General features: G+C 50.1%; 2 protein-coding genes across 2 annotated transcripts in view; one reads left to right on the top strand and one right to left on the bottom strand.

The window, feature by feature from the left end:
• Nucleotides 1–23,270, bottom strand: part of LOC141109927 (polynucleotide 5'-hydroxyl-kinase NOL9-like) — a gene marked incomplete at its 5' end in the record, with an annotated part of 75,194 nt that overhangs the window by 15,322 nt on the left and 36,602 nt on the right. The window lies entirely within an intron of this gene.
• Nucleotides 16,539–23,154, top strand: LOC141111456 (uncharacterized). The gene is made up of 4 exons (XM_073603751.1): nucleotides 16,539–16,770; nucleotides 19,706–19,821; nucleotides 20,695–21,152; nucleotides 21,545–23,154. Exons 1-4 carry the CDS (start codon nucleotides 16,539–16,541, stop codon nucleotides 22,182–22,184), a joined length of 1,446 nt encoding a protein of 481 aa, XP_073459852.1. The 3' UTR covers nucleotides 22,185–23,154.

Below are 23,270 nucleotides of genomic sequence, written 5' to 3'. Positions count from 1 at the left end.
CGTAGTCAGGGAGGGGGGGACGCTGGGACTCGTAGTCAGGGAGGGGGGGACGCTGGGACTCGTAGTCAGGGAGGGGGGGACGCTGGGACTCGTAGTCAGGGAGGGGGGGACGCTGGGACTCGTAGTCAGGGAGGGGGGGACGCTGGGACTCGTAGTCAGGGAGGGGGGGACGCTGGGACTCGTAGTCAGGGAGGGGGGGACGCTGGGACTCGTAGTCAGGGAGGGGGGGACGCTGGGACTCGTAGTCAGGGAGGGGGGGACGCTGGGACTCGTAGTCAGGGAGGGGGGGACGCTGGGACTCGTAGTCAGGGAGGGGGGGACGCTGGGACTCGTAGTCAGGGAGGGGGGGACGCTGGGACTCGTAGTCAGGGAGGGGGGGACGCTGGGACTCGTAGTCAGGGAGGGGGGGACGCTGGGACTCGTAGTCAGGGAGGGGGGGACGCTGGGACTCGTAGTCAGGGAGGGGGGGACGCTGGGACTCGTAGTCAGGGAGGGGGGGACGCTGGGACTCGTAGTCAGGGAGGGGGGGACGCTGGGACTCGTAGTCAGGGAGGGGGGGACGCTGGGACTCGTAGTCAGGGAGGGGGGGACGCTGGGACTCGTAGTCAGGGAGGGGGGGACGCTGGGACTCGTAGTCAGGGAGGGGGGGACGCTGGGACTCGTAGTCAGGGAGGGGGGGACGCTGGGACTCGTAGTCAGGGAGGGGGGGGACGCTGGGACTCGTAGTCAGGGAGGGGGGGACGCTGGGACTCGTAGTCAGGGAGGGGGGGACGCTGGGACTCGTAGTCAGGGAGGGGGGGACGCTGGGACTCGTAGTCAGGGAGGGGGGGACGCTGGGACTCGTAGTCAGGGAGGGGGGGACGCTGGGACTCGTAGTCAGGGAGGGGGGGACGCTGGGACTCGTAGTCAGGGAGGGGGGGACGCTGGGACTCGTAGTCAGGGAGGGGGGGACGCTGGGACTCGTAGTCAGGGAGGGGGGGACGCTGGGACTCGTAGTCAGGGAGGGGGGGACGCTGGGACTCGTAGTCAGGGAGGGGGGGACGCTGGGACTCGTAGTCAGGGAGGGGGGGACGCTGGGACTCGTAGTCAGGGAGGGGGGGACGCTGGGACTCGTAGTCAGGGAGGGGGGGACGCTGGGACTCGTAGTCAGGGAGGGGGGGACGCTGGGACTCGTAGTCAGGGAGGGGGGGACGCTGGGACTCGTAGTCAGGGAGGGGGGGACGCTGGGACTCGTAGTCAGGGAGGGGGGGACGCTGGGACTCGTAGTCAGGGAGGGGGGGACGCTGGGACTCGTAGTCAGGGAGGGGGGGACGCTGGGACTCGTAGTCAGGGAGGGGGGGACGCTGGGACTCGTAGTCAGGGAGGGGGGGACGCTGGGACTCGTAGTCAGGGAGGGGGGGACGCTGGGACTCGTAGTCAGGGAGGGGGGGACGCTGGGACTCGTAGTCAGGGAGGGGGGGACGCTGGGACTCGTAGTCAGGGAGGGGGGGACGCTGGGACTCGTAGTCAGGGAGGGGGGGACGCTGGGACTCGTAGTCAGGGAGGGGGGGACGCTGGGACTCGTAGTCAGGGAGGGGGGGACGCTGGGACTCGTAGTCAGGGAGGGGGGGACGCTGGGACTCGTAGTCAGGGAGGGGGGGACGCTGGGACTCGTAGTCAGGGAGGGGGGGACGCTGGGACTCGTAGTCAGGGAGGGGGGGACGCTGGGACTCGTAGTCAGGGAGGGGGGGACGCTGGGACTCGTAGTCAGGGAGGGGGGGACGCTGGGACTCGTAGTCAGGGAGGGGGGGACGCTGGGACTCGTAGTCAGGGAGGGGGGGACGCTGGGACTCGTAGTCAGGGAGGGGGGGACGCTGGGACTCGTAGTCAGGGAGGGGGGGACGCTGGGACTCGTAGTCAGGGAGGGGGGGACGCTGGGACTCGTAGTCAGGGAGGGGGGGACGCTGGGACTCGTAGTCAGGGAGGGGGGGACGCTGGGACTCGTAGTCAGGGAGGGGGGGACGCTGGGACTCGTAGTCAGGGAGGGGGGGACGCTGGGACTCGTAGTCAGGGAGGGGGGGACGCTGGGACTCGTAGTCAGGGAGGGGGGGACGCTGGGACTCGTAGTCAGGGAGGGGGGGACGCTGGGACTCGTAGTCAGGGAGGGGGGGACGCTGGGACTCGTAGTCAGGGAGGGGGGGACGCTGGGACTCGTAGTCAGGGAGGGGGGGACGCTGGGACTCGTAGTCAGGGAGGGGGGGACGCTGGGACTCGTAGTCAGGGAGGGGGGGACGCTGGGACTCGTAGTCAGGGAGGGGGGGACGCTGGGACTCGTAGTCAGGGAGGGGGGGACGCTGGGACTCGTAGTCAGGGAGGGGGGGACGCTGGGACTCGTAGTCAGGGAGGGGGGGACGCTGGGACTCGTAGTCAGGGAGGGGGGGACGCTGGGACTCGTAGTCAGGGAGGGGGGGACGCTGGGACTCGTAGTCAGGGAGGGGGGGACGCTGGGACTCGTAGTCAGGGAGGGGGGGACGCTGGGACTCGTAGTCAGGGAGGGGGGGACGCTGGGACTCGTAGTCAGGGAGGGGGGGACGCTGGGACTCGTAGTCAGGGAGGGGGGGACGCTGGGACTCGTAGTCAGGGAGGGGGGGACGCTGGGACTCGTAGTCAGGGAGGGGGGGACGCTGGGACTCGTAGTCAGGGAGGGGGGGACGCTGGGACTCGTAGTCAGGGAGGGGGGGACGCTGGGACTCGTAGTCAGGGAGGGGGGGACGCTGGGACTCGTAGTCAGGGAGGGGGGGACGCTGGGACTCGTAGTCAGGGAGGGGGGGACGCTGGGACTCGTAGTCAGGGAGGGGGGGACGCTGGGACTCGTAGTCAGGGAGGGGGGGACGCTGGGACTCGTAGTCAGGGAGGGGGGGACGCTGGGACTCGTAGTCAGGGAGGGGGGGACGCTGGGACTCGTAGTCAGGGAGGGGGGGACGCTGGGACTCGTAGTCAGGGAGGGGGGGACGCTGGGACTCGTAGTCAGGGAGGGGGGGACGCTGGGACTCGTAGTCAGGGAGGGGGGGACGCTGGGACTCGTAGTCAGGGAGGGGGGGACGCTGGGACTCGTAGTCAGGGAGGGGGGGACGCTGGGACTCGTAGTCAGGGAGGGGGGGACGCTGGGACTCGTAGTCAGGGAGGGGGGGACGCTGGGACTCGTAGTCAGGGAGGGGGGGACGCTGGGACTCGTAGTCAGGGAGGGGGGGACGCTGGGACTCGTAGTCAGGGAGGGGGGGACGCTGGGACTCGTAGTCAGGGAGGGGGGGACGCTGGGACTCGTAGTCAGGGAGGGGGGGACGCTGGGACTCGTAGTCAGGGAGGGGGGGACGCTGGGACTCGTAGTCAGGGAGGGGGGGACGCTGGGACTCGTAGTCAGGGAGGGGGGGACGCTGGGACTCGTAGTCAGGGAGGGGGGGACGCTGGGACTCGTAGTCAGGGAGGGGGGGACGCTGGGACTCGTAGTCAGGGAGGGGGGGACGCTGGGACTCGTAGTCAGGGAGGGGGGGACGCTGGGACTCGTAGTCAGGGAGGGGGGGACGCTGGGACTCGTAGTCAGGGAGGGGGGGACGCTGGGACTCGTAGTCAGGGAGGGGGGGACGCTGGGACTCGTAGTCAGGGAGGGGGGGACGCTGGGACTCGTAGTCAGGGAGGGGGGGACGCTGGGACTCGTAGTCAGGGAGGGGGGGACGCTGGGACTCGTAGTCAGGGAGGGGGGGACGCTGGGACTCGTAGTCAGGGAGGGGGGGACGCTGGGACTCGTAGTCAGGGAGGGGGGGACGCTGGGACTTGTAGTCAGGGAGGGGGGGACGCTGGGACTTGTAGTCAGGGAGGGGGGGACGCTGGGACTTGTAGTCAGGGAGGGGGGGACGCTGGGACTTGTAGTCAGGGAGGGGGGGACGCTGGGACTTGTAGTCAGGGAGGGGGGGACGCTGGGACTTGTAGTCAGGGAGGGGGGGACGCTGGGACTTGTAGTCAGGGAGGGGGGGACGCTGGGACTTGTAGTCAGGGAGGGGGGGACGCTGGGACTTGTAGTCAGGGAGGGGGGGACGCTGGGACTTGTAGTCAGGGAGGGGGGGACGCTGGGACTTGTAGTCAGGGAGGGGGGGACGCTGGGACTTGTAGTCAGGGAGGGGGGGACGCTGGGACTTGTAGTCAGGGAGGGGGGGACGCTGGGACTTGTAGTCAGGGAGGGGGGGACGCTGGGACTTGTAGTCAGGGAGGGGGGGACGCTGGGACTTGTAGTCAGGGAGGGGGGGACGCTGGGACTTGTAGTCAGGGAGGGGGGGACGCTGGGACTTGTAGTCAGGGAGGGGGGGGACGCTGGGACTTGTAGTCAGGGAGGGGGGGGACGCTGGGACTTGTAGTCAGGGAGGGGGGGGACGCTGGGACTTGTAGTCAGGGAGGGGGGGGACGCTGGGACTTGTAGTCAGGGAGGGGGGGGACGCTGGGACTTGTAGTCAGGGAGGGGGGGGACGCTGGGACTTGTAGTCAGGGAGGGGGGGACGCTGGGACTTGTAGTCAGGGAGGGGGGGACGCTGGGACTTGTAGTCAGGGAGGGGGGGACGCTGGGACTTGTAGTCAGGGAGGGGGGGACGCTGGGACTTGTAGTCAGGGAGGGTGGGACGCTGGGACTTGTAGTCAGGGAGGGGGGGACGCTGGGACTTGTAGTCAGGGAGGGGGGGACGCTGGGACTTGTAGTCAGGGAGGGGGGGACGCTGGGACTTGTAGTCAGGGAGGGGGGGACGCTGGGACTTGTAGTCAGGGAGGGGGGGATCCTGGGACTTGTAGTCAGGGTGGGACGCTGGGACATGTAGTCCTCCTCCGGGGGAGACACACCTGTCCGGGGCCCAGTAGCAGGACACACACTCCCTCCTCGGCCAGCACGGCGGACATGGAGGGGGTCGGGCTCTCCTGGGAGGTGGATGGCCGGGACTCGGAACTCTCCGGGCCGCTCATCTTCTTCCTTCTCTTCGCTCCGATATGCCGAGCCCGCTGTGATCGGCTCTTCCCCGGGCGGACCTTCAGGACGGCTCCGGACCGGGCGGGGAACATCCGGGGATCCATCTCTCTCTCTCTCTGTCTGAGGAAAAGACAGGAGACGCTCCGCGCTTTCCCGCTCCTCCTGTACGCCGCTGGGACCCGCCCCTCCGCGCCAGCGTCCGGACGTACAACGCAGCGTGTGTCCGGGTCACATGACCCGGAAATAGTGCCACAGGAGCTCCAGTCTACAGCCCGATATTGGATCTCGCGAGATCTCCTGCCAGGTGACCTTCAGGAGTCCCACAGGGCGTCCGGCCGCTGACCGCCATCTTGGTTGTGGCAAACTGTATGTTGAAATCTCCGCTATCTCGGCCGCTGTACCGGGAATGTTATCCTCTTACAGGATACATCTATCCCTGCTCTGGTCTACCAGCCCGCAGGAAAGGAGCCTGGCTGCGGGTTTGACGTGGACGGTGGACAACGGGCGCCATCTTGGTTGTGGCAGCCATGTTGGCATTAGTAGCAAATCTCTGAGGAGGAGGAATTTTTTTTTAATTATTAAACTAAAGTGAAGGGCCATGGAGGTGTTCAGTGTAACATTACAACATTTCCAGGGTCTGTTTACAGCTGAGGAGGGCCTCACTTTTGTTGCCAGCAGTTTAGACATTAACCACTTCCCTACCAGGCCAATTCTGACATTTCTCTCCTACATGTAAAAAATCATTTTTTTGCTAGAAAATTACATAGAACCCCCAAACATTATATATGTTTTTTTTTTTTTTTTTTTTTTAGCAAAGACTCTAGAGAATATAATGGCGGTTGTTGCAAAAAAAAAGTTTTGTGTTTTTATTAAAAAAAATTAAAACAGTAAAGTTAGCCCAATGTTTTTGCATATTGTGAAAAATGAAGTTACGCCGAGTAAATAGATACCTAACATGTCACGCTTCAAAATTGCACACGCTCGTGGAATGGCGCCAATGTTGGGTACTTAAAAATCCCCATAGGCGACGCTTGAAATTTTTTCACTGGTTACATGTTTTGAGATACAGAGGAGGTCTAGTGATGAAATGATTGCTCTCGCTCCAACGTTCGCGGCGATACCTCACATGTGTGGTTTGAACACCGTTTTCATATGTGTGCGGGACTTACGTATGCGTTCGCTTCTGCGTGCGAGCTCACGGGGACAGGGGCGCTTTAAAAAAAAAAAAAAAATTTATTGTTAACCAGTTGCCGACCGCCGCACGACGATGTACGTCGGCAGAGCGGCACGGGCAGGCAAAAGGGCTTACAGGTACGTCCTTGCCTGCCCGCGGGTGGGGGGTCCGATCGGACCCCCCCCGATGCCTGTGGCGGTCGTCAAATCCTCCCCGGCGATCGGTGGTGAGGGGGAGGCCATCCATTCGTGGCCCCCCCCCTCGCGATCGCTCCCAGCCAATGGGATCATTTCCCTGCCTCTGTATTGTACACAGAGGCAGAGGAAATGATGTCATCTCTCCTCGGCTCGGCATTTTCCGTTCCGGGCCGAGGAGAGAAGACTGGAATGTGAGTGCACCAAACACACTACACACACACAGTAGAACACGCCAGGCACACAAAACACCCCCATCCCCCACCCCCCCCGATCCCCCCCCAATCCCCCCCCCCCCGTCACAAACTGACACCAAGCAGGTTTTTTTTTTTTTTTTTTCTGATTACTGTATTGGTGTCAGTTAGTGACAGTTAGAAGTGGTAGGGCAGTGAGTATTACCCCCCTTTAGGTCTAGGATACCCCCCTAACCCCCCCTAATAAAGTTTTAACCCCTTGATCACCCCCCGTCGCCAGTGTCACTAAGCGATCATTTTTCTGATCGCTGTATTAGTGTCGCTGGTGACGCTAGTTAGGGAACTAAATATTTAGGTTCACCGTCAGCGTTTTATAGCGACAGGGACCCCCATATACTACCGAATAAATGTTTTAACCCCTTGATTGCCCCCTAGTTAACCCTTTCACCACTGATCACCGTATAACTGTTACGGGTGACGCTGGTTAATTCGTTTATTTTTTATAGTGTCAGGGAACCCGCCGTTTATTACCGAATAAAGGTTTAGCCCCCTGATCGCCCGGCGGTGATATGCGTCGCCCCAGGCAGCGTCAGATTAGCGCCAGTACCGCTAACACCCACGCACGCAGCATACGCCTCCCTTAGTGGTATAGTATCTGAACGGATCAATATCTGATCCGATCAGATCTATACTAGCGTCCCCAGCAGTTTAGGGTTCCCAAAAACGCAGTGTTAGCGGGATCAGCCCAGATACCTGCTAGCACCTGCGTTTTGCCCCTCCGCCCGGCCCAGCCCACCCAAGTGCAGTATCGATCGATCACTGTCACTTACAAAACACTAAACATATAACTGCAGCATTCGCAGAGTCAGGCCTGATCCCTGCGATCGCTAACAGTTTTTTTGGTAGCGTTTTGGTGAACTGGCAAGCGCCAGCGGCCTAGTACACCCCGGTCGTAGTCAAACCAGCACTGCAGTAACACTTGGTGACGTGGCGAGTCCCATAAGTGCAGTTCAAGCTGGTGAGGTGGCAAGCACAAGTAGTGTCCCGCTGCCACCAAAAAGACAAACACAGGCCCGTCGTGCCCATAGTGCCCTTCCTGCTGCATTCGCCAATCCTAATTGGGAACCCACCACTTCTGCAGGGCCCGTACTTCCCCCATTCACATCCCCAACCAAATGCAGTCGGCTGCATGAGAGGCATTTTCTTTATGTCCTCCCGAGTACCCCTACTCAACGAACCCCCCCAAAAAAGATGTTATGTCTGCAGCAAGCGCGGATATAGGCGTGACACCCGCTATTATTGTCCCTCTTGTCCTGACAATCCTGGTCTTTGCATTGGTGAATGTTTTGAACGCTGCCATTCACTATTTGAGTATTAGCGTAGGGTACAGCATTGCACAGACTAGGACACACTTTCACAGGTTCTCCCAAGATGCCATCGCATTTTGAGAGACCCGAACCCAGAACCAGTTACAGTTATAAAAGTTACAGTTACAAAAAAAGTGTAAAAAAAAAAAAAAAAAAAAAAAAAAAAAACACAAAAATATATATAAAAAAAAAAAAAATAGTTGTCTTTTTATTGTTCTCTCTCTCTCTATTCTCTCTCTATTGTTCTGCTCTTTTTTACTGTATTCTATTCTGCAATGTTTTATTGTTATTATGTTTTATCATGTTTGCTTTTCAGGTATGCAATTTTTTATACTTTACCGTTTACTGTGTTTTATTGTTAACCATTTTTTTGTCTTCAGGTACGCCATTCACGAATTTGAGTGGTTATACCAGAATAATGCCTGCAGGTTTAGGTATCATCTTGGTATCATTCTTTTCAGCCAGCGGTCGGCTTTCATGTAAAAGCAATCCTAGCGGCTAATTAGCCTCTAGACTGCTTTTACAAGCAGTGGGAGGGAATGCCCCCCCCCCCAACGTCTTCCGTGTTTTTCTCTGGCTCTCCTGTCTCAACAGGGAACCTGAGAGTGCAGCCGGTGATTCAGCCAGCTGACCATAGAGCTGATCAGAGACCAGAGTGGCTCCAAACATCTCTATGGCCTAAGAAACCGGAAGCTACGAGCATTCGATGACTTAGATTTCTCCGGATGTAAACAGCGCCATTGGGAAATTGGGAAAGCATTTTATCACACCGATCTTGGTGTCATCAGATGCTTTGAGGGCAGAGGAGAGATCTAGGGTCTAATAGACCCCAATTTTTTCAAAAAAGAGTACCTGTCACTACCTATTGCTATCATAGGGGATATTTACATTCCCTGAGATAACAATAAAAATAATAAAAAAAAAAAATGAAAGGAACAGTTTAAAAATAAGATAAAAAAATAATAAAGAAAAAAAAAAAAAAAAAGCACCCCTGTCCCCCCCTTCTCTTCTAAGGCAAACGCAGGTCTTGTGCTAAGGCAAACGCAAACGTAGGTCTGGCGTCAAATGTAGACAGCAATTGCACCATGCATGTGAGGTGTCACCACGAACGTCAGATCGAGGGCAGTAATTTTAGCAGTAGACCTTCTCTGTAAATCTAAAGTGGTAACCTGTAAAGGCTTTTAATGGCTTTTAAAAATGTATTTATTTTGTTGCCACTGCACGTTTGTGCGCAATTTTAAAGCATGTCATGTTTGGTATCCATGTATTCAGCCTAAGATCATCTTTTTTATTTCATCAAACATTTGGGCAATATAGTGTGTTTTAGTGCAATAAAATTTTAAAAAGTGTGTTTTTTCCTCAAAAAATGCGTTTAAAAAAGCGCTGCTCAAATACTGTGTGAAAAAAAAAAAAATGAAACACCCACCATTTTATTCTGTAGGGCATTTGCTTTAAACAAATATATAATGTTTGGGGGTTCAAAGTAATTTTCTTGCAAAAAAAAAATAAATTTTTCATGTAAACAAAAAGTGTCAGAAAGGGCTTTGTCTTCAAGTGGTTAGAAGAGTGGGTGATGTGTGACATAAGCTTCTAAATGTTGTGCATAAAATGCCAGGACAGTTCAAAACCCCCCCAAATGACCCCATTTTGGAAAGTAGACACCCCAAGCTATTTGCTGACAGGCATGTCGAGTCCATGGAATATTTTATATTGTGACACAGGTTTCGGGAAAGAGACAAATTTTTTTTTTTGCACAAAGTTGTCACTAAATGACATATTGCTCAAACATGTCATGGGAATATGTGAAATTACACCCCAAAATAAATTCTGTTGCTTCTCCTGAGTACGGGGATACCACATGTGTGAGACTTTTTGGGAGCCTAGCCGCGTACGGGGCCCCGAAAACCAATCACCACCTTCAGGATTTCTAAGGGCGTAAATTTTTGATTTTACTCCTCACTACCTATCACAGTTTTGAAGGCCATAAAATGCCCAGATGGCACAAACCCCCCCCCAAATGACCCCATTTTGGAAAGTAGACACCCCAAGCTATTTGATTTGAGGCATGTTGAGTCCATGGAATATTTTATTTTTTGACACAAGTTGCGGGAAAGTGACATTTTTTTTTTTTTTTTTTTTGCACAAAGTTGTCACTAAATGATATATTGCTCACACAGGCCATGGGAATATGTGGAATTACACCCCAAAATACATTTAGCTGCTTCTCCTGAGTACGGGGATACCACATGTGTGGGACTTTTTGGGAGCCTAGCCGCGTACGGGGCCCCGAAAACCAATCACCGCCTTCAGGATTTCTAAGGGTGTAAATTTTTGATTTCACTCTTCACTGCCTATCACAGTTTCGGAGGCCATGGAATGCCCAGGTGGCACAACACCCCCCAAATGACCCCATTTTGGAAAGTAGACACCCCAAGCTATTTGCTGAGAGGCATGGTGAGTTTGTTTGCAGCTCTCAAATTTACGCCCTTAGAAAGCCTGAAGGCGGTGCTTGGTTTTCGGGGTCCCGTACGCGGCTAGGCTCCCAAAAAGTCTCACACATGTGGTATCCCCGTACTCAGGAGAAGCAACAGAATGTATTTTGGGGTGTAATTTCACATATTCCCATGGCATGTTTGAGCAATATATCATTTAGTGACAACTTTGTGCAAAAAAAAAAAAATTTGTCTCTTTCTCACAACTTGTGTCACAATATAAAATATTCCATGGACTCGACATGCCTCTCAGCAAATAGCTTGGGGTGTCTACTTTCCAAAATGGGGTCATTTGGGGGGGTTTTGAACTGTCCTGGCATTTTATGCACAACATTTAGAAGCTTATGTCACACATCACTCACTCTTCTAACCACTTGAAGACAAAGCCCTTTCTGACACTTTTTGTTTACATGAAAAAATTATTTTTTTTTGCAAGAAAATTACTTTGAACCCCCAAACATTATATATTTTTTTAAAGCAAATGCCCTACAGATTAAAATGGTGGGTGTTTCATTTTTTTTTTTCACACAGTATTTGCGCAGCGATTTTTCAAACGCATTTTTTGGGGAAAAAACACACTTTTTTAAATTTTAATGCACTAAAACACACTATATTGCCCAAATGTTTGATGAAATAAAAAAGATGATCTTAGGCTGAGTACATGGATACCAAACATGACATGTTTTTTTAAAAGCCTTTAAAAGCCTTTACAGGTTACCACTTTAGATTTACAGAGGAGGTCTACTGCTAAAATTACTGCCCTCGATCTGACGTTCACGGTGATACCTCACATGCATGGTGCAATTGCTGTTTACATTTGACGCCAGACCGATGCTTGCGTTCGCCTTAGCGCGAGAGCAGGGGGGGGACAGGGGTGCTTTTTTTTTTTATTTATTTTTTCTTTATTATTTTTTTGCTTTTTTATCTTATTTTTAAACTGTTCCTTTCATTTTTTTTTTTAAATCATTTTTATTGTTATCTCAGGGAATGTAAATATCCCCTATGATAGCAATAGGTAGTGACAGGTACTCTTTTTTGAAAAAATTGGGGTCTATTAGACCCTAGATCTCTCCTCTGCCCTCAAAGCATCTGACCACACCAAGATCGGTGTGATAAAATGCTTTCCCAATGGCGCTGTTTACATCCGGCGAAATCGAAGTCATGAAATGCTCGTAGCTTCCGGTTTCTTAGGCCATAGAGATGTTTGGAGCCACTCTGGTCTCTGATCAGCTCTATGGTCAGCTGGCTGAATCACCGGCTGCATTCTCAGGTTCCCTGTTGAGACAGGAGAGCCAGAGAAAAACACGGAAGTCGGTGGGGGGGGGGGGCATTCCCTCCCACTGCTTGTAAAAGCAGTCTAGAGGCTAATTAGCCGCTAGGATTGCTTTTACATGAAAGCCGACCGCTGGCTGAAAAGAATGATACCAAGGTGATACCTAAACCTGCAGGCATTATTCTGGTATAACCACTCAAAGTCGTGAATGGCGTACCTGAAGACAAAAAAATGGTTAACAATAAAGCACAGTAAACAGTAAAATATAAAAAATTGCATACCTGAAAAGCAAACATGATAAAACATAATAACAATAAAACATTGCAGAATAGAATACAGTAAAAAAGAGCAGAACAATAGAGAGAATAGAGAGAGAGAGAACAATAAAACGACAACTATTTTTTATTTTATATATATATATATATTTTTACACTTTTTTTGTAAATAACTTTTATAACTGTAACCGGTTCCAGGTTCGGGTCTCTCAAAATGCGATGGCATCTTGGGAGACCCTGTGAAAGTCTGCCTAGTCTGTGCAATGCTGTACCCTACGCTAATACTCAACTAGTGAATGGTAGCGTTCAAAACATTCACCAATGCAAAGACCAGGATTGTCAGGACAGGAGGGACAATAATAGCGGGTGTCACGCCTATATCCGCGCTTGCTGCAGACACGACATCTTTTTTGGGGGGTTCGTTGAGTAGGGGTACTCGGGAGGACATAAAGAAAATGCCTCTCATGCAGCCGACTGCATTTGGTTGGGGATGTGAATGGGGGAAGTACGGGCGCTGCAGAAGTGGTGGGTTCCCAATTAGGATTGGCGAATGCAGCAGGAAGGGCACTATGGGCACGACGGGCCTGTGTTTGTCTTCTTGGTGGCAGCGGGACACTACTTGTGCTTGCCACCTCACCAGCTTGAACTGCACTTATGGGACTCGCCACGTCACCAAGTGTTACTGCAGTGCTGGTTTGACTACGACCGGGGTGTACTAGGCCGCTGGCGCTTGCCAGTTCACCAAAACGCTACTAAAAAAAACTGTTAGCGATCGCAGGGATCAGGCCTGTCTCTGCGAACGCTGCAGTTATGCGTTTAGTGTTTTGTAAGTGACAGTGATCGATCGATACTGCACTTGGGTGGGCTGGGCTGGGCCGGGCGGAGGGGCAAAACGCAGGTGCTAGCAGGTATCTGGGCTGATCCCACTAACACTGCGTTTTTGGGAACCCTAAACTGCTGGGGACGCCAGTATAGATCTGATCGGATCAGATATTGATCCGTTCAGATACTATACCACTAAGGGAGGTGTACGGTGCGTGCGTGGGTGTTAGCGCTACTGGTACTAACCTGACGCTGCCTGGGGCAGGTGCTTGCCAGTTCACCAAAACGCTACCAAGAAAACTGTTAGCGATCGCAGGGATCAGGCCTGACTCTGCGAATGCTGCAGTTATGCGTTTAGTGTTTTGTAAGTGACAGTGATCGATTGATACTGCACTTTGGTGGGCTAAGCTGGGCCGGGCGGAGGGGCAAAACGCAGGTGCTAGCAGGTATCTGGGCTGATCCCGCTAACACTGCTACAGATACTATAGCACTAAGGGAGGCGTATGCTGCGTGCATGGGTGTTAGCGGTACTGGCGCTAATCTGACGCTGCTTGGGGCGACGCATATCACCGCCGGGCGATCAGGGGGCTAAACTTTTATTAGGTAATAAACGGCGGGTGCCCTGACACTATAAAAAATAAACAAACTAACCAGCGTCACCCATAACAGTTATACGGTGATCAGTGGTGAAAGGGTTAACTAGGGGACAATCAAGAGGTTAAAACATTTATTAGGTAGTATATGGGGGTCCCTGTCGCTATAAAACGCTGACGGCGAACCTAAATATTTACCTCCCTAACTAGCGTCACCAGTGACACTAATACAGCGATCAGAAAAATGATCGCTTAGCGACACTGGCGACGGGGGGTGATCAAGGGGTTAAAACTTTATTAGGGGGTACCCTAGACCTAAAGGGGGCCTAACAGTAACTGCCCTACCACACTAACTGTCACAAACTGACACCAATGCAGTAATCAGAAAAAATAAAAAATAAAAACTGCTTGGTGTCAGTGTGAAAGGGGGGGGGAGGGGTGATTAGGGGGTGATCAGGGGCTAAAGGGGGGTGTAAAGTATGCCTGGAATGTTCTACTGTGTGTGTTTGAGTAACTCACTCGGATGTCTTCTCTCCTCAGCGCCGGAACGGAAAATACCGAGCCGAGGAGAGATGACATCACATCCCCAGCCTCTGTGTGCTATACAGAGGCAGGGGAAGATTCTCATTGGCTGGGAGCGATCGCGAGGGGGGGGCCACGAATGGATGGCCTCCCCCTCATCTCTGAACGCTCCCAGACCAAAGCCGACCGCCTCGGGCACCGGGGGGGGGGGGAGGTCCGATTGGACCCCCAGCCCGTGGGAAGGCAAGGACGTACCTGTATGTCCTTTTGCCTGCCCGTGCCATTTTGCCGCAGTATATCTGCGTTAGGCGGTCGGCAAGTGGTTAAACAGCTTTTTCACAAAAACTGTAGAAGATATCAAACTAAAAAGATATAGCCAGATAGCTGAATATTTTGTAAACATTTTAAAGTTTGTTTGGCGTCTGTAGGTGAAAGTATGAAGGAGCTGAAACTTTTGAGAGCGGAAGAAGATTTTAGGGTCTGAAGCATGCTCTCATTGACTTCAATGTTTAAAAAAAAGTGTTAAAAAGCTTAATATTTTAAAAAGTATAAATATTAGAAAAAAAGTTGAAAAAGTACCATCATCAGCTGAAAGAGATAAACATTTTAAAAGTTGAATGGTTTTAATAGCTGAAAGTATGCAGAAGTTACGCAGAGCCAAAAAACATACGGAATAAAAAAATTAAAATTAAAAATAAATAAAATCAAATAACAATAGTGGGACTGCTGAAGCATTCCCACTAACTAGAAAATGCGTTTCCTGGAGAAAATGCGTGGGAATGCTGAACTGCTAAAACGACCCCTATCAAAACTGCCCCATCATATTGCCACCATCAAAACTGCCCCCATCAGAATTGCCCCATCATATTGCCACCATCAAAACTGCCCCATCATATTGCCACCATCAAAACTGCCCCATCAGAATTGCCCCATCATATCCCTCTATTATAAATCATGTACATGGTGTGTCTGTCCCCTCCCCCGGGCTCTGTAATCAGAGCTGAGATGCTCCAGCCACCTCCCCCACCGCCCATCACTGTGTATAACAGAAGCTTTGGTAACCATGGCAACAAAAGCCATTAAAATGAAATTTCCTGAAATGATCACTAAACTTAAATAGCTTTTTCACAAAAACTGTTAAAATATATCAAACTGAAAAGATATAGCCAGATAGCTGAATATTTTGTGAACATTTTAAAGTTTGTTTGCCGTCTGTAGGTGAAAGTATGAAGGAGCTGAAAATTTTGGGAGCGAAAGAAGATTTTAAGGATCTGAAGCATGCTCCTATTGACTTCAATGTTAAAAAAAAAGTGTTAAAAGCTTACATTTTAAAAAGTATAAATAGTAGAAAAAAAGTTGAAAAAGTATCATCATTAGCTGAAAGAGATGAACATTTTAAAAGTTGAATGATTTTAATAGCTGGAAGTATGCAGAAGTTACGCAGAGCCAAAAAACGTACGGAATCAAAAAATTTAAATTAAAAATAAATAAAAACAAACAACAATAGTGGGACTGCTGAAGCATTCCCACTAATGATATGTACAGTTTTACTAACACATGTCAGAGCTACAAAATTGTGTTCTCCTGTGTTTTACCACCAGTCACTAAGGGGTTAATGAACAATGAATGTAGCTGGGCGGTGTGTTGTAGTGTCTCCCTGGACTGTATTGGTAATTTTCAGGAAAAGGTGAACTTGGCCTTTAATTCACAAACCCAACACACCGAGATAAAAACGCTGATTTATTTCCAACAAAGTGACCGGTAATTTTGGCCAACTGACAAATCACTGGATCTATTTTTAGCTCAGGTCAGTGAGATCTGAAAATGAAAGACAAGCAGATAAAGTCCAGTCCCAACCCCCATCTCCAGACATTTTATTTTTATATATTTATTTTTTCAAAGCGATTGTTAATTTTGGCCAGCTAAACAAAAATGTTGGATTTCTTTTTAGCTGAGATCAGTGAAACTTTTAAATTTAAAACAAGCAGATAAAATCCCCCCCCCCCCCCCCCTATACACCTCTATGTAGTGAAATGTAGGGATTCACTCTCCAGTAGTCATACATTGGGCCAAACAACATGAGAAAACTAACCCTTGGTTGACATTACATTTGCAATGCAGTGCTGCTGGCAGGAACAAGCAGTTTGCAGCAGTGCGGTTAAGCGAGGTGCATCCTAACTGCCACTGATGACATCATAGTGGAGACATTTACATCATAGTGGAGACATTTACATCATAGTGGAGATATTTCTCAGCTGATATAATCATCCTCCCTGCTGTGTGTAGTTCAGTTTGAGCTAGACTCTTGTACAGAGCACACCTGTGAGCTGTTGTGAGAATCCTCATTCAATTTGCTAAGCAAATATTCAGATTTTTTCTGATTAGCTAAGCGAATACTTATAGATAAGATAAAAATCGAATTCTTTGTCACTTTTCTCTATTCTTTGTGACAAATTTGGAAAATGAGCCTTTTTAAAGCGTTTGTAGTTTTTTTCTGCTGTGTGTACCTGGCATGTGGTGTAGAATACGCTCATGCCCGACCAATATACACCCGTCTGGATGCTACAGCCGGCTCTAAAGTGGTGATCCCATGTGTGGTCACCACCAATCATCTCTCTGGTGCAAGTAGTGTTAGGATCGAGTGGGGAATGACTCCGGAAGGAGACGGTCCCTTCTCACCTATCCTGTACCAAGATATTATCAACCTGCAGGAGGACCAAAGTGAAAGGTTTCATCTGGGTCTGACCCGCTCAGATGAAGAGGATTGTTCCTTGGTCATCAGCCCGGTCCTGCAAAGAGACAGCGGAACCTACGAGGTCCGCCTCACCGTGGACAACGTCCCGCATCACCCATTCAAGAAAGTCATCATTCACGTGACTGGTAAGTGTTACAGGTTTTGGTTTATTGTTCATTCTATGGGGGTCTTCTCCTGCTTTGGGGGGAGGGGGATCTACTGAGGACCAGGCTGGGCAGGTACAGCTCAGAGTACTTTTGGGCTGCTGGGTAATATGATAACCCTTTCCCTGCCAGTTTTCTCCCCAAAACACACATCTTATACCTAAAAATCATCAACACAGGAGATGTCTGGTCATTACAATCTGATGTATTGTATCTCATCATCACTTCTCACACTATACAAATATAGGGACCATCACACTATACCACCTATAGGGACCAATACACTGTACACCTATAGGGACCAATACACTGTACACCTATAGGGATCATTACACTATACACCTATAGGGATCATCACACTATACACCTATAAGGATCATTACACTATACGCCTATAGGAACCATCACACTATACACCTATAGGGATCATTACACTATACACCTATAGGGACCATCACACTATACACCTATAAGGATCATTACACTATACACCTATAGGGACCATTACACTATACACCTATAAGGATCATTACACTATACGCCCATAGGAACCATTACACTATACACCTATAGGGATCATTACACTATACACCTATAGGGATCATTACACTATACACCTATAGGGATCATTACATTATACACCTATAGGGGCCATCACACTATACACCTATAGGGATCATTACACTATACGCCTATAGGAACCATTACACTATACACCTATAGGGATCATTACACTATACACCTATAGGGATCATTACATTATACGCCTATAGGGATCATTACACTATACACCTATAGGGATCATTACACTATACACCTATAGGGATCATTACATTATACACCTATAGGGATCATTACACTATACACCTATAGGGACCATCACACTATACACCTATAGGGATCATTACACTATACACCTATAGGGACCATTACACTATACGCCTATAGGAACCATTACACTATACACCTATAGGGACACTGACACTACGACCAAAAATGTCATCTATGGTCCAGTCTGCCACTATCAGTAATGCAGCAGTCTTTGTTTTCCTGAGTCCCCCATCCCCCATAATAGCTTATTACCTGTCAGGAAGTCTGTTTACTAAAACAAGCTCTCCAGCAAAAGTGACAGTTACAACGGTCAGCTGGTATTTATTTCTGAAAAAACCTTTATCGCAAAGGACACATACACACAAATTAACAGTGCTGCTGTCCAATGGTTGCTACATTGCTCCTCTATAGTTACAGTGGCAGAGTGAATGTAGCCACCGGTGGCAGCCCGTGCATTGTGGGCGCCCCCCTCTCTGACACCTCCGCCGCCCTCCCTATTCATGTGCCCGGCCCCTTTCAAGACAGCGGACACATGAAATACTACGACGGCGATAGGCGGGGGGTGTATTTTGAAGTATGTGATTAGAGCCAGAGGCTCTAATAGGCTTCAAAATAAGGTGGGCTCGGGGCGCAGAGCACTGTGTCCCGATCCCACCCTGTTGTGTGGCATTGCAAATTAATTTACGGTTCAGTATTTTTCAGTTTGTTTGCGCCCCCCCAAAAAATTATTTTTCGAGCACCAACCGCCACTGGTAGCCACCCTAGGACAGGAGGAGTGTTACTGGCCAATCACTGGCTGAAAATAAAGGAATAGTCTGTAAAAAGATAACTAATGCACCCACCACACCTAATGACTGTAAGCCCGGGTTCACACCTATGCGAATTAGATGCGGCTTACACCGCATCTAATTCGCAGGACATTTTAAAATACATTCATATGAATGTATCTGGTTCACATATGTGCGTTGTATTCGCATTGCGCATTGCACAAAAAACATGTGCGTTTTTTGGGCATTGCGGTGCGAACTACAAGCCTATTATCTCCTATGGGAACGCATCTGATTCGCAGATGCATTGCGTTCTGAACAAGGATTTTCTCTTTCTCCTCACTACACCTCCCCCTCTCCCCCCCCCCTCCCTCCCCCTCTCCCCCCCCCCCCTCCCTCCCCCTCTCCCTCTCCCCCCCCCCCTCCCTCCCCCTCTCCCTCCCCCTCTCCCTGCTCTCTAATCCTGAGCAAAAACGCAATGAATCCGTTGAACAGGAGATTGTTATCTCCCCAGTGAAACCTGAGCTTCAATTCGCACCGCACATGTGTGAAACCAGGCTAAAGCTGTATGATACCTGACATTTTTGTTTGTATAACAGATTGTAATGACAAGTAGATGTATTGTTATATTAAAATGGGACCTGAATACACTTGAATATAATAAATAAAAAAAAACAAAACAAAACAAAAAAAAAACTATATATACCCTAACTGATTTGTAAATATATGAAAGATGATTTTATGTTGTGTAGATACCCAACATGGCATGTCAAACTACAATACTTAAAAAATCTCCATAGGCAATACAAGTTACAGAGGACAAAGGAGATCTATATTACCCTCGCTCTGACATTCATGGCGATATCTCACAAGTGTGAACACCGCTTACATATGTGGGCGCGACCTACGTATGCGTTCACCACTGCACATAAACACATAAACAGGGGGGGGGGGGGGGGAGGGGGGACTTTATGTATATTATTATTGATATTACATTTTTTCGATTTTTATACTATTCCTTTACAAAAAAAGTGATCCCTTTCACAAGGAATGTAAACATCCCTTGTGATACAAATAAGCAGTGACAGGTCCTCTTTATGGAAAGATCTGGGGGTCAATAAGACTCTCCTCTACAATGGAAAGCATTAGATAAAAATAAAAAAATAATAAATAAAAAGACCTGATTTGTCCTTGTCATAGCCAATTGGATCAGGGACATTTGGAATAGATTTATAGTCATGAATGGAAACTGGTTTGTTGAACATTATAGCTCATTATTTGGACATTTAAGTGAATTTCCTTTGTTTTTATTTCATCAGATCCCATGTCCACTGAGACCGCTGATACCGAGACGGTCAGGGAGGACCAAAGAAACGTGAGAATACAATGGGAGACCCCTCCAGTCACTTCCACTGAGACCGCTGATACCGAGACGGTCAGGGAGGACCAAAGATACCTGGAAACACAATGGGAGACCCCTCCAGTCGCCTCCTCTGAGACCGCTGATACCGAGACGGTCAGGGAGGACCAAACCAACCTGGAAACACAATGGGAGACCCCTCCAGTCGCCTCCTCTGAGACCGCTGATACAGAGATGGTCAGGGAGGACCAAAGATACCTGGAAAAACAATGGGAGACCCCTCCAGTCGCCTCCTCTGAGACCGCTGATACCGAGACGGTCAGGGAGGACCAAACCAACCTGGAAACACAATGGGAGACCCCTCCAGTCGCCTCCTCTGAGACCGCTGATACAGAGATGGTCAGGGAGGACCAAAGATACCTGGAAAAACAATGGGAGACCCCTCCAGTCGCCTCCTCTGAGACCGCTGATACCGAGACGGTCAGGGAGGACCAAACCAACCTGGAAACACAATGGGAGACCCCTCCAGACGCTTCCTCTGAGACCGCTGATACAGAGACGGTCAGGGAGGACCAAACCAACCTGGAAACACAATGGGAGACCCCTCCAGTCGCCTCCTCTGAGACCGCTGATACCGAGATGGTCAGAAAGCACCAAAGAAACCTGGAAACACAATGGGAGACCCCTCCAGTCGCCTCCTCTGAGACCGCTGATACAGAGATGGTCAGTGAGGACCAAAGATACCTGGAAAAACAATGGGAGACCACTCCAGTCGCCTCCTCTGAGACCGCTGATACCGAGACGGTCAGGGAGGACCAAACCAACCTGGAAAAACAATGGGAGACCCCTCCAGACGCTTCCTCTGAGACCGCTGACACCGAGACGGTCAGGGAGGACCAAACCAACCTGGAAAAACAATGGGAGACCCCTCCAGACGCTTCCTCTGAGACTGCTGATACCGAGACGGTCAGGAAGCACCAAAGAAACCTGGAGATACAGAGGGAGACCCCTTCAGTCACTTCCACCGAGACCGCTGATACCGAGACGGTCAGGGAGGACCAAAGTGATGTGGAGATACAGAGGGAGACCCCTCCAGACACTTCCTCTGAGACCGCTGATACCGAGACGGTCAAGGAGGGACAAAGAAACCTGGAGATACAGAGGGAGACCCCTCCAGTCACTTCTACTGAGGAGGTCCCCATGATGTCTCCAACAATGACAGTGACAACGACAACAACAATGGAGACTACTACTACAGGAAAACTAGTCATTGATCCCGATGTGAAATTTATCACCAAGATCATCGATCAACTGCAGAGAAATAACCTCTCTCCATTAGTGTGGACCTTTGTTGGAGTCGGTGTTCTACTGCTAATCGTCTTCGTTGCAGTAGGACTTTACTTCAGGTAAGTTATTGCACATTCTTCATAGGTTTTCTCCATTACACGTCTTCATGCTATCACCCACTTTATCTGAGCCCTCCCCCCTCCCAATATTTACCACTTTTCCTATAGGTGGGCAGTTGATCAGACCGAGGCGGTGTGTTTTCTGTGATTATTGCCCGGGGTTTAGCAGCACAAGCCCCTCACTGGTCATCATGAGATTAAAGCACCTCTAACATTTGTTCTATGGGGGAGGGGTGAATGAACTGAGGCTGCTGGTAACAGTAACAAATGGGGTGATGGCGTGTGACTATTTGTTTTCTATCAAACACAGATTTAAGTGGCGTCAGCTATTAATTCTGAACATTTTTGCTGGTTTATGGACACATTCTTATAACATTTCTTTATCTCCACAGAATTTGTTGCTGCTGCAGAGCAAAAAAGGGGGACAGTCTAAAGACAATGGAAGAAGGACTCCTAGAGATGGGAGGCGCAGAGGAAAAAGATGTCCCGGCGGTGATGGAAGAAAGATGCACAGCAAAGGATGAAGTATGCATCGTGATGGAAGAAGAAGATGAAAGAAGCGGAGATATGGAAGGAGGAATCACTGAGAGGAACAAAATGCACACACAGCTGACTGAAGTGTGCACAATAATGGAAAAAAAACACACATCGACGGAAGAAGTTGCAGCGATGGAAGAAGAACTCTCAGTGACTAAACAAAAACTTGCAGAGGCGCAAGAACTGGTAGTGAGGGTACAAGAACTTGCAAAGATGCAAGAAAAATTAGCAGAAACTAGAAAAGAAGAACTGGCAGTGAAGGAAAATGAACTTACGGCAACGCAAAAAAGATTGGCAGACAAAGAAAAAGAGTATATAGAAATACTCATAGAGGTTGAAGAAGGAGTCACTGCAATGAAAGAAGAACTATCAGTGACTAAAAGAGAACTGGCGGCGAGGGAACAAGAACTCGCAGCGGCGCAAGAAGAACTTGCAAAGATGCAAGCTAAATCTGCAGAGAAAAAGAAGAGCCGGTGGTCACTAAGAAAGAAGTGAGGGAAGAAGACTTAGACTAAAGAGGAGGTCTGCCAAATTTTTTTTTTTTTAAAAGTCAGCAGCTACAAACACTGCATCTGCTGAGTTTTAAAATAAGGACACTTACCTGTCCAGGGCGCCCGCGATGTCAGCACCAGAAGCCGATCGATCCCTCGGCCCTCGGCTCTCGCCATCTTCGGTAAGGGATTCAGGCAGTGAAGCCTTGAGGCTTCACTTCCTGGTTACCTACTGCGCATGCGCGACTCGCGCTGCGCGATGTCACTGGTCCCTGCTGTCTTCTGGGACCTGAGTGTCTCCCAGAAGACAGCAGGTGGGGGGGGACGGACGGAAGGGGCGTAGATACCGGCGGCTGGCTCGGGTATCTATGCCCGGAAGTGAGAGCAAAATACCTGTATTAGACAGGTATCTGCTCCCCCCCTGAATGGTGCCTAATGTGAGACCGGAGGAGGGGAGGGTTCAGAAAAGCGGAAGTTCCATTTTTGGGTGGAACTCCGCATAAAGACTAAAAAAGAACTTGCAGAGAAAGAAGAAATGTATCAAAAAACAATCAAAATAATTGAACAAGGAGTCGCAGCAATAGAAGTAAACGTCGCAATGACAAAAGAACTAGTAGCCGTGACGAAAGAAGAACTTGGGGTTACAGAGGAAATGAATTACGAACGCATAATAATGGAACGAAGAGTTGCAGCGATGGAAGGACCAGAAGAGGAGTAAGGGAGGCCGTACATTATACTCATCAGCAGTCGGCGGCTTTCCCGCTGACAGCTGAATGAAAACCAAAGAATTGCCAGCTATAAAATTTTAAGATAAGATAAATCAGTGTGGGGGTCAATCCATACCAGGCCCTTAGGGTCTGGTATGGATTTTAAGGGGAACCTCACGCCAAAATTAAAAAAAATAATGCTTTGGAGGCCCAAAATCCATATCAGACCTTTATCCGAGTATGCAGCCTGGTAGTCCAGGAAAGGGGGGGGAGGGGGACGAGTGAGCGTCCTTTCCCCCCTACCTCCTGAACCACACCAGGCCACATGCCCTCAACATGGGGGGTGCTTTGGAGTATGGGGCTCCCCTCCCCCAAAGTACCCT

This window comes from Aquarana catesbeiana, linkage group LG10 (assembly GCF_042186555.1).
Source record: "Aquarana catesbeiana isolate 2022-GZ linkage group LG10, ASM4218655v1, whole genome shotgun sequence".
Taxonomy (NCBI): Eukaryota; Metazoa; Chordata; class Amphibia; order Anura; family Ranidae; genus Aquarana; species Aquarana catesbeiana.
This window is presented reverse-complemented; position numbering and strand designations above follow the sequence as displayed.

What these genes read in the sequence shown, in the direction of transcription:
- LOC141111456 (XM_073603751.1), top strand. Translation starts at nt 16,539, where the DNA reads ATGACTCCGGAAGGAGACGGTCCCTTCTCACCTATCCTGTACCAAGAT. An exon ending in AGACCGCTGATACCGAGACG is followed by an intron (nt 19,822 to 20,694) that starts GTCAGGGAGGAC and finishes GCTTCCTCTGAG; the next exon opens with ACTGCTGATACCGAGACGGT. An exon ending in GCAGTAGGACTTTACTTCAG is followed by an intron (nt 21,153 to 21,544) that starts GTAAGTTATTGC and finishes TTATCTCCACAG; the next exon opens with AATTTGTTGCTGCTGCAGAG.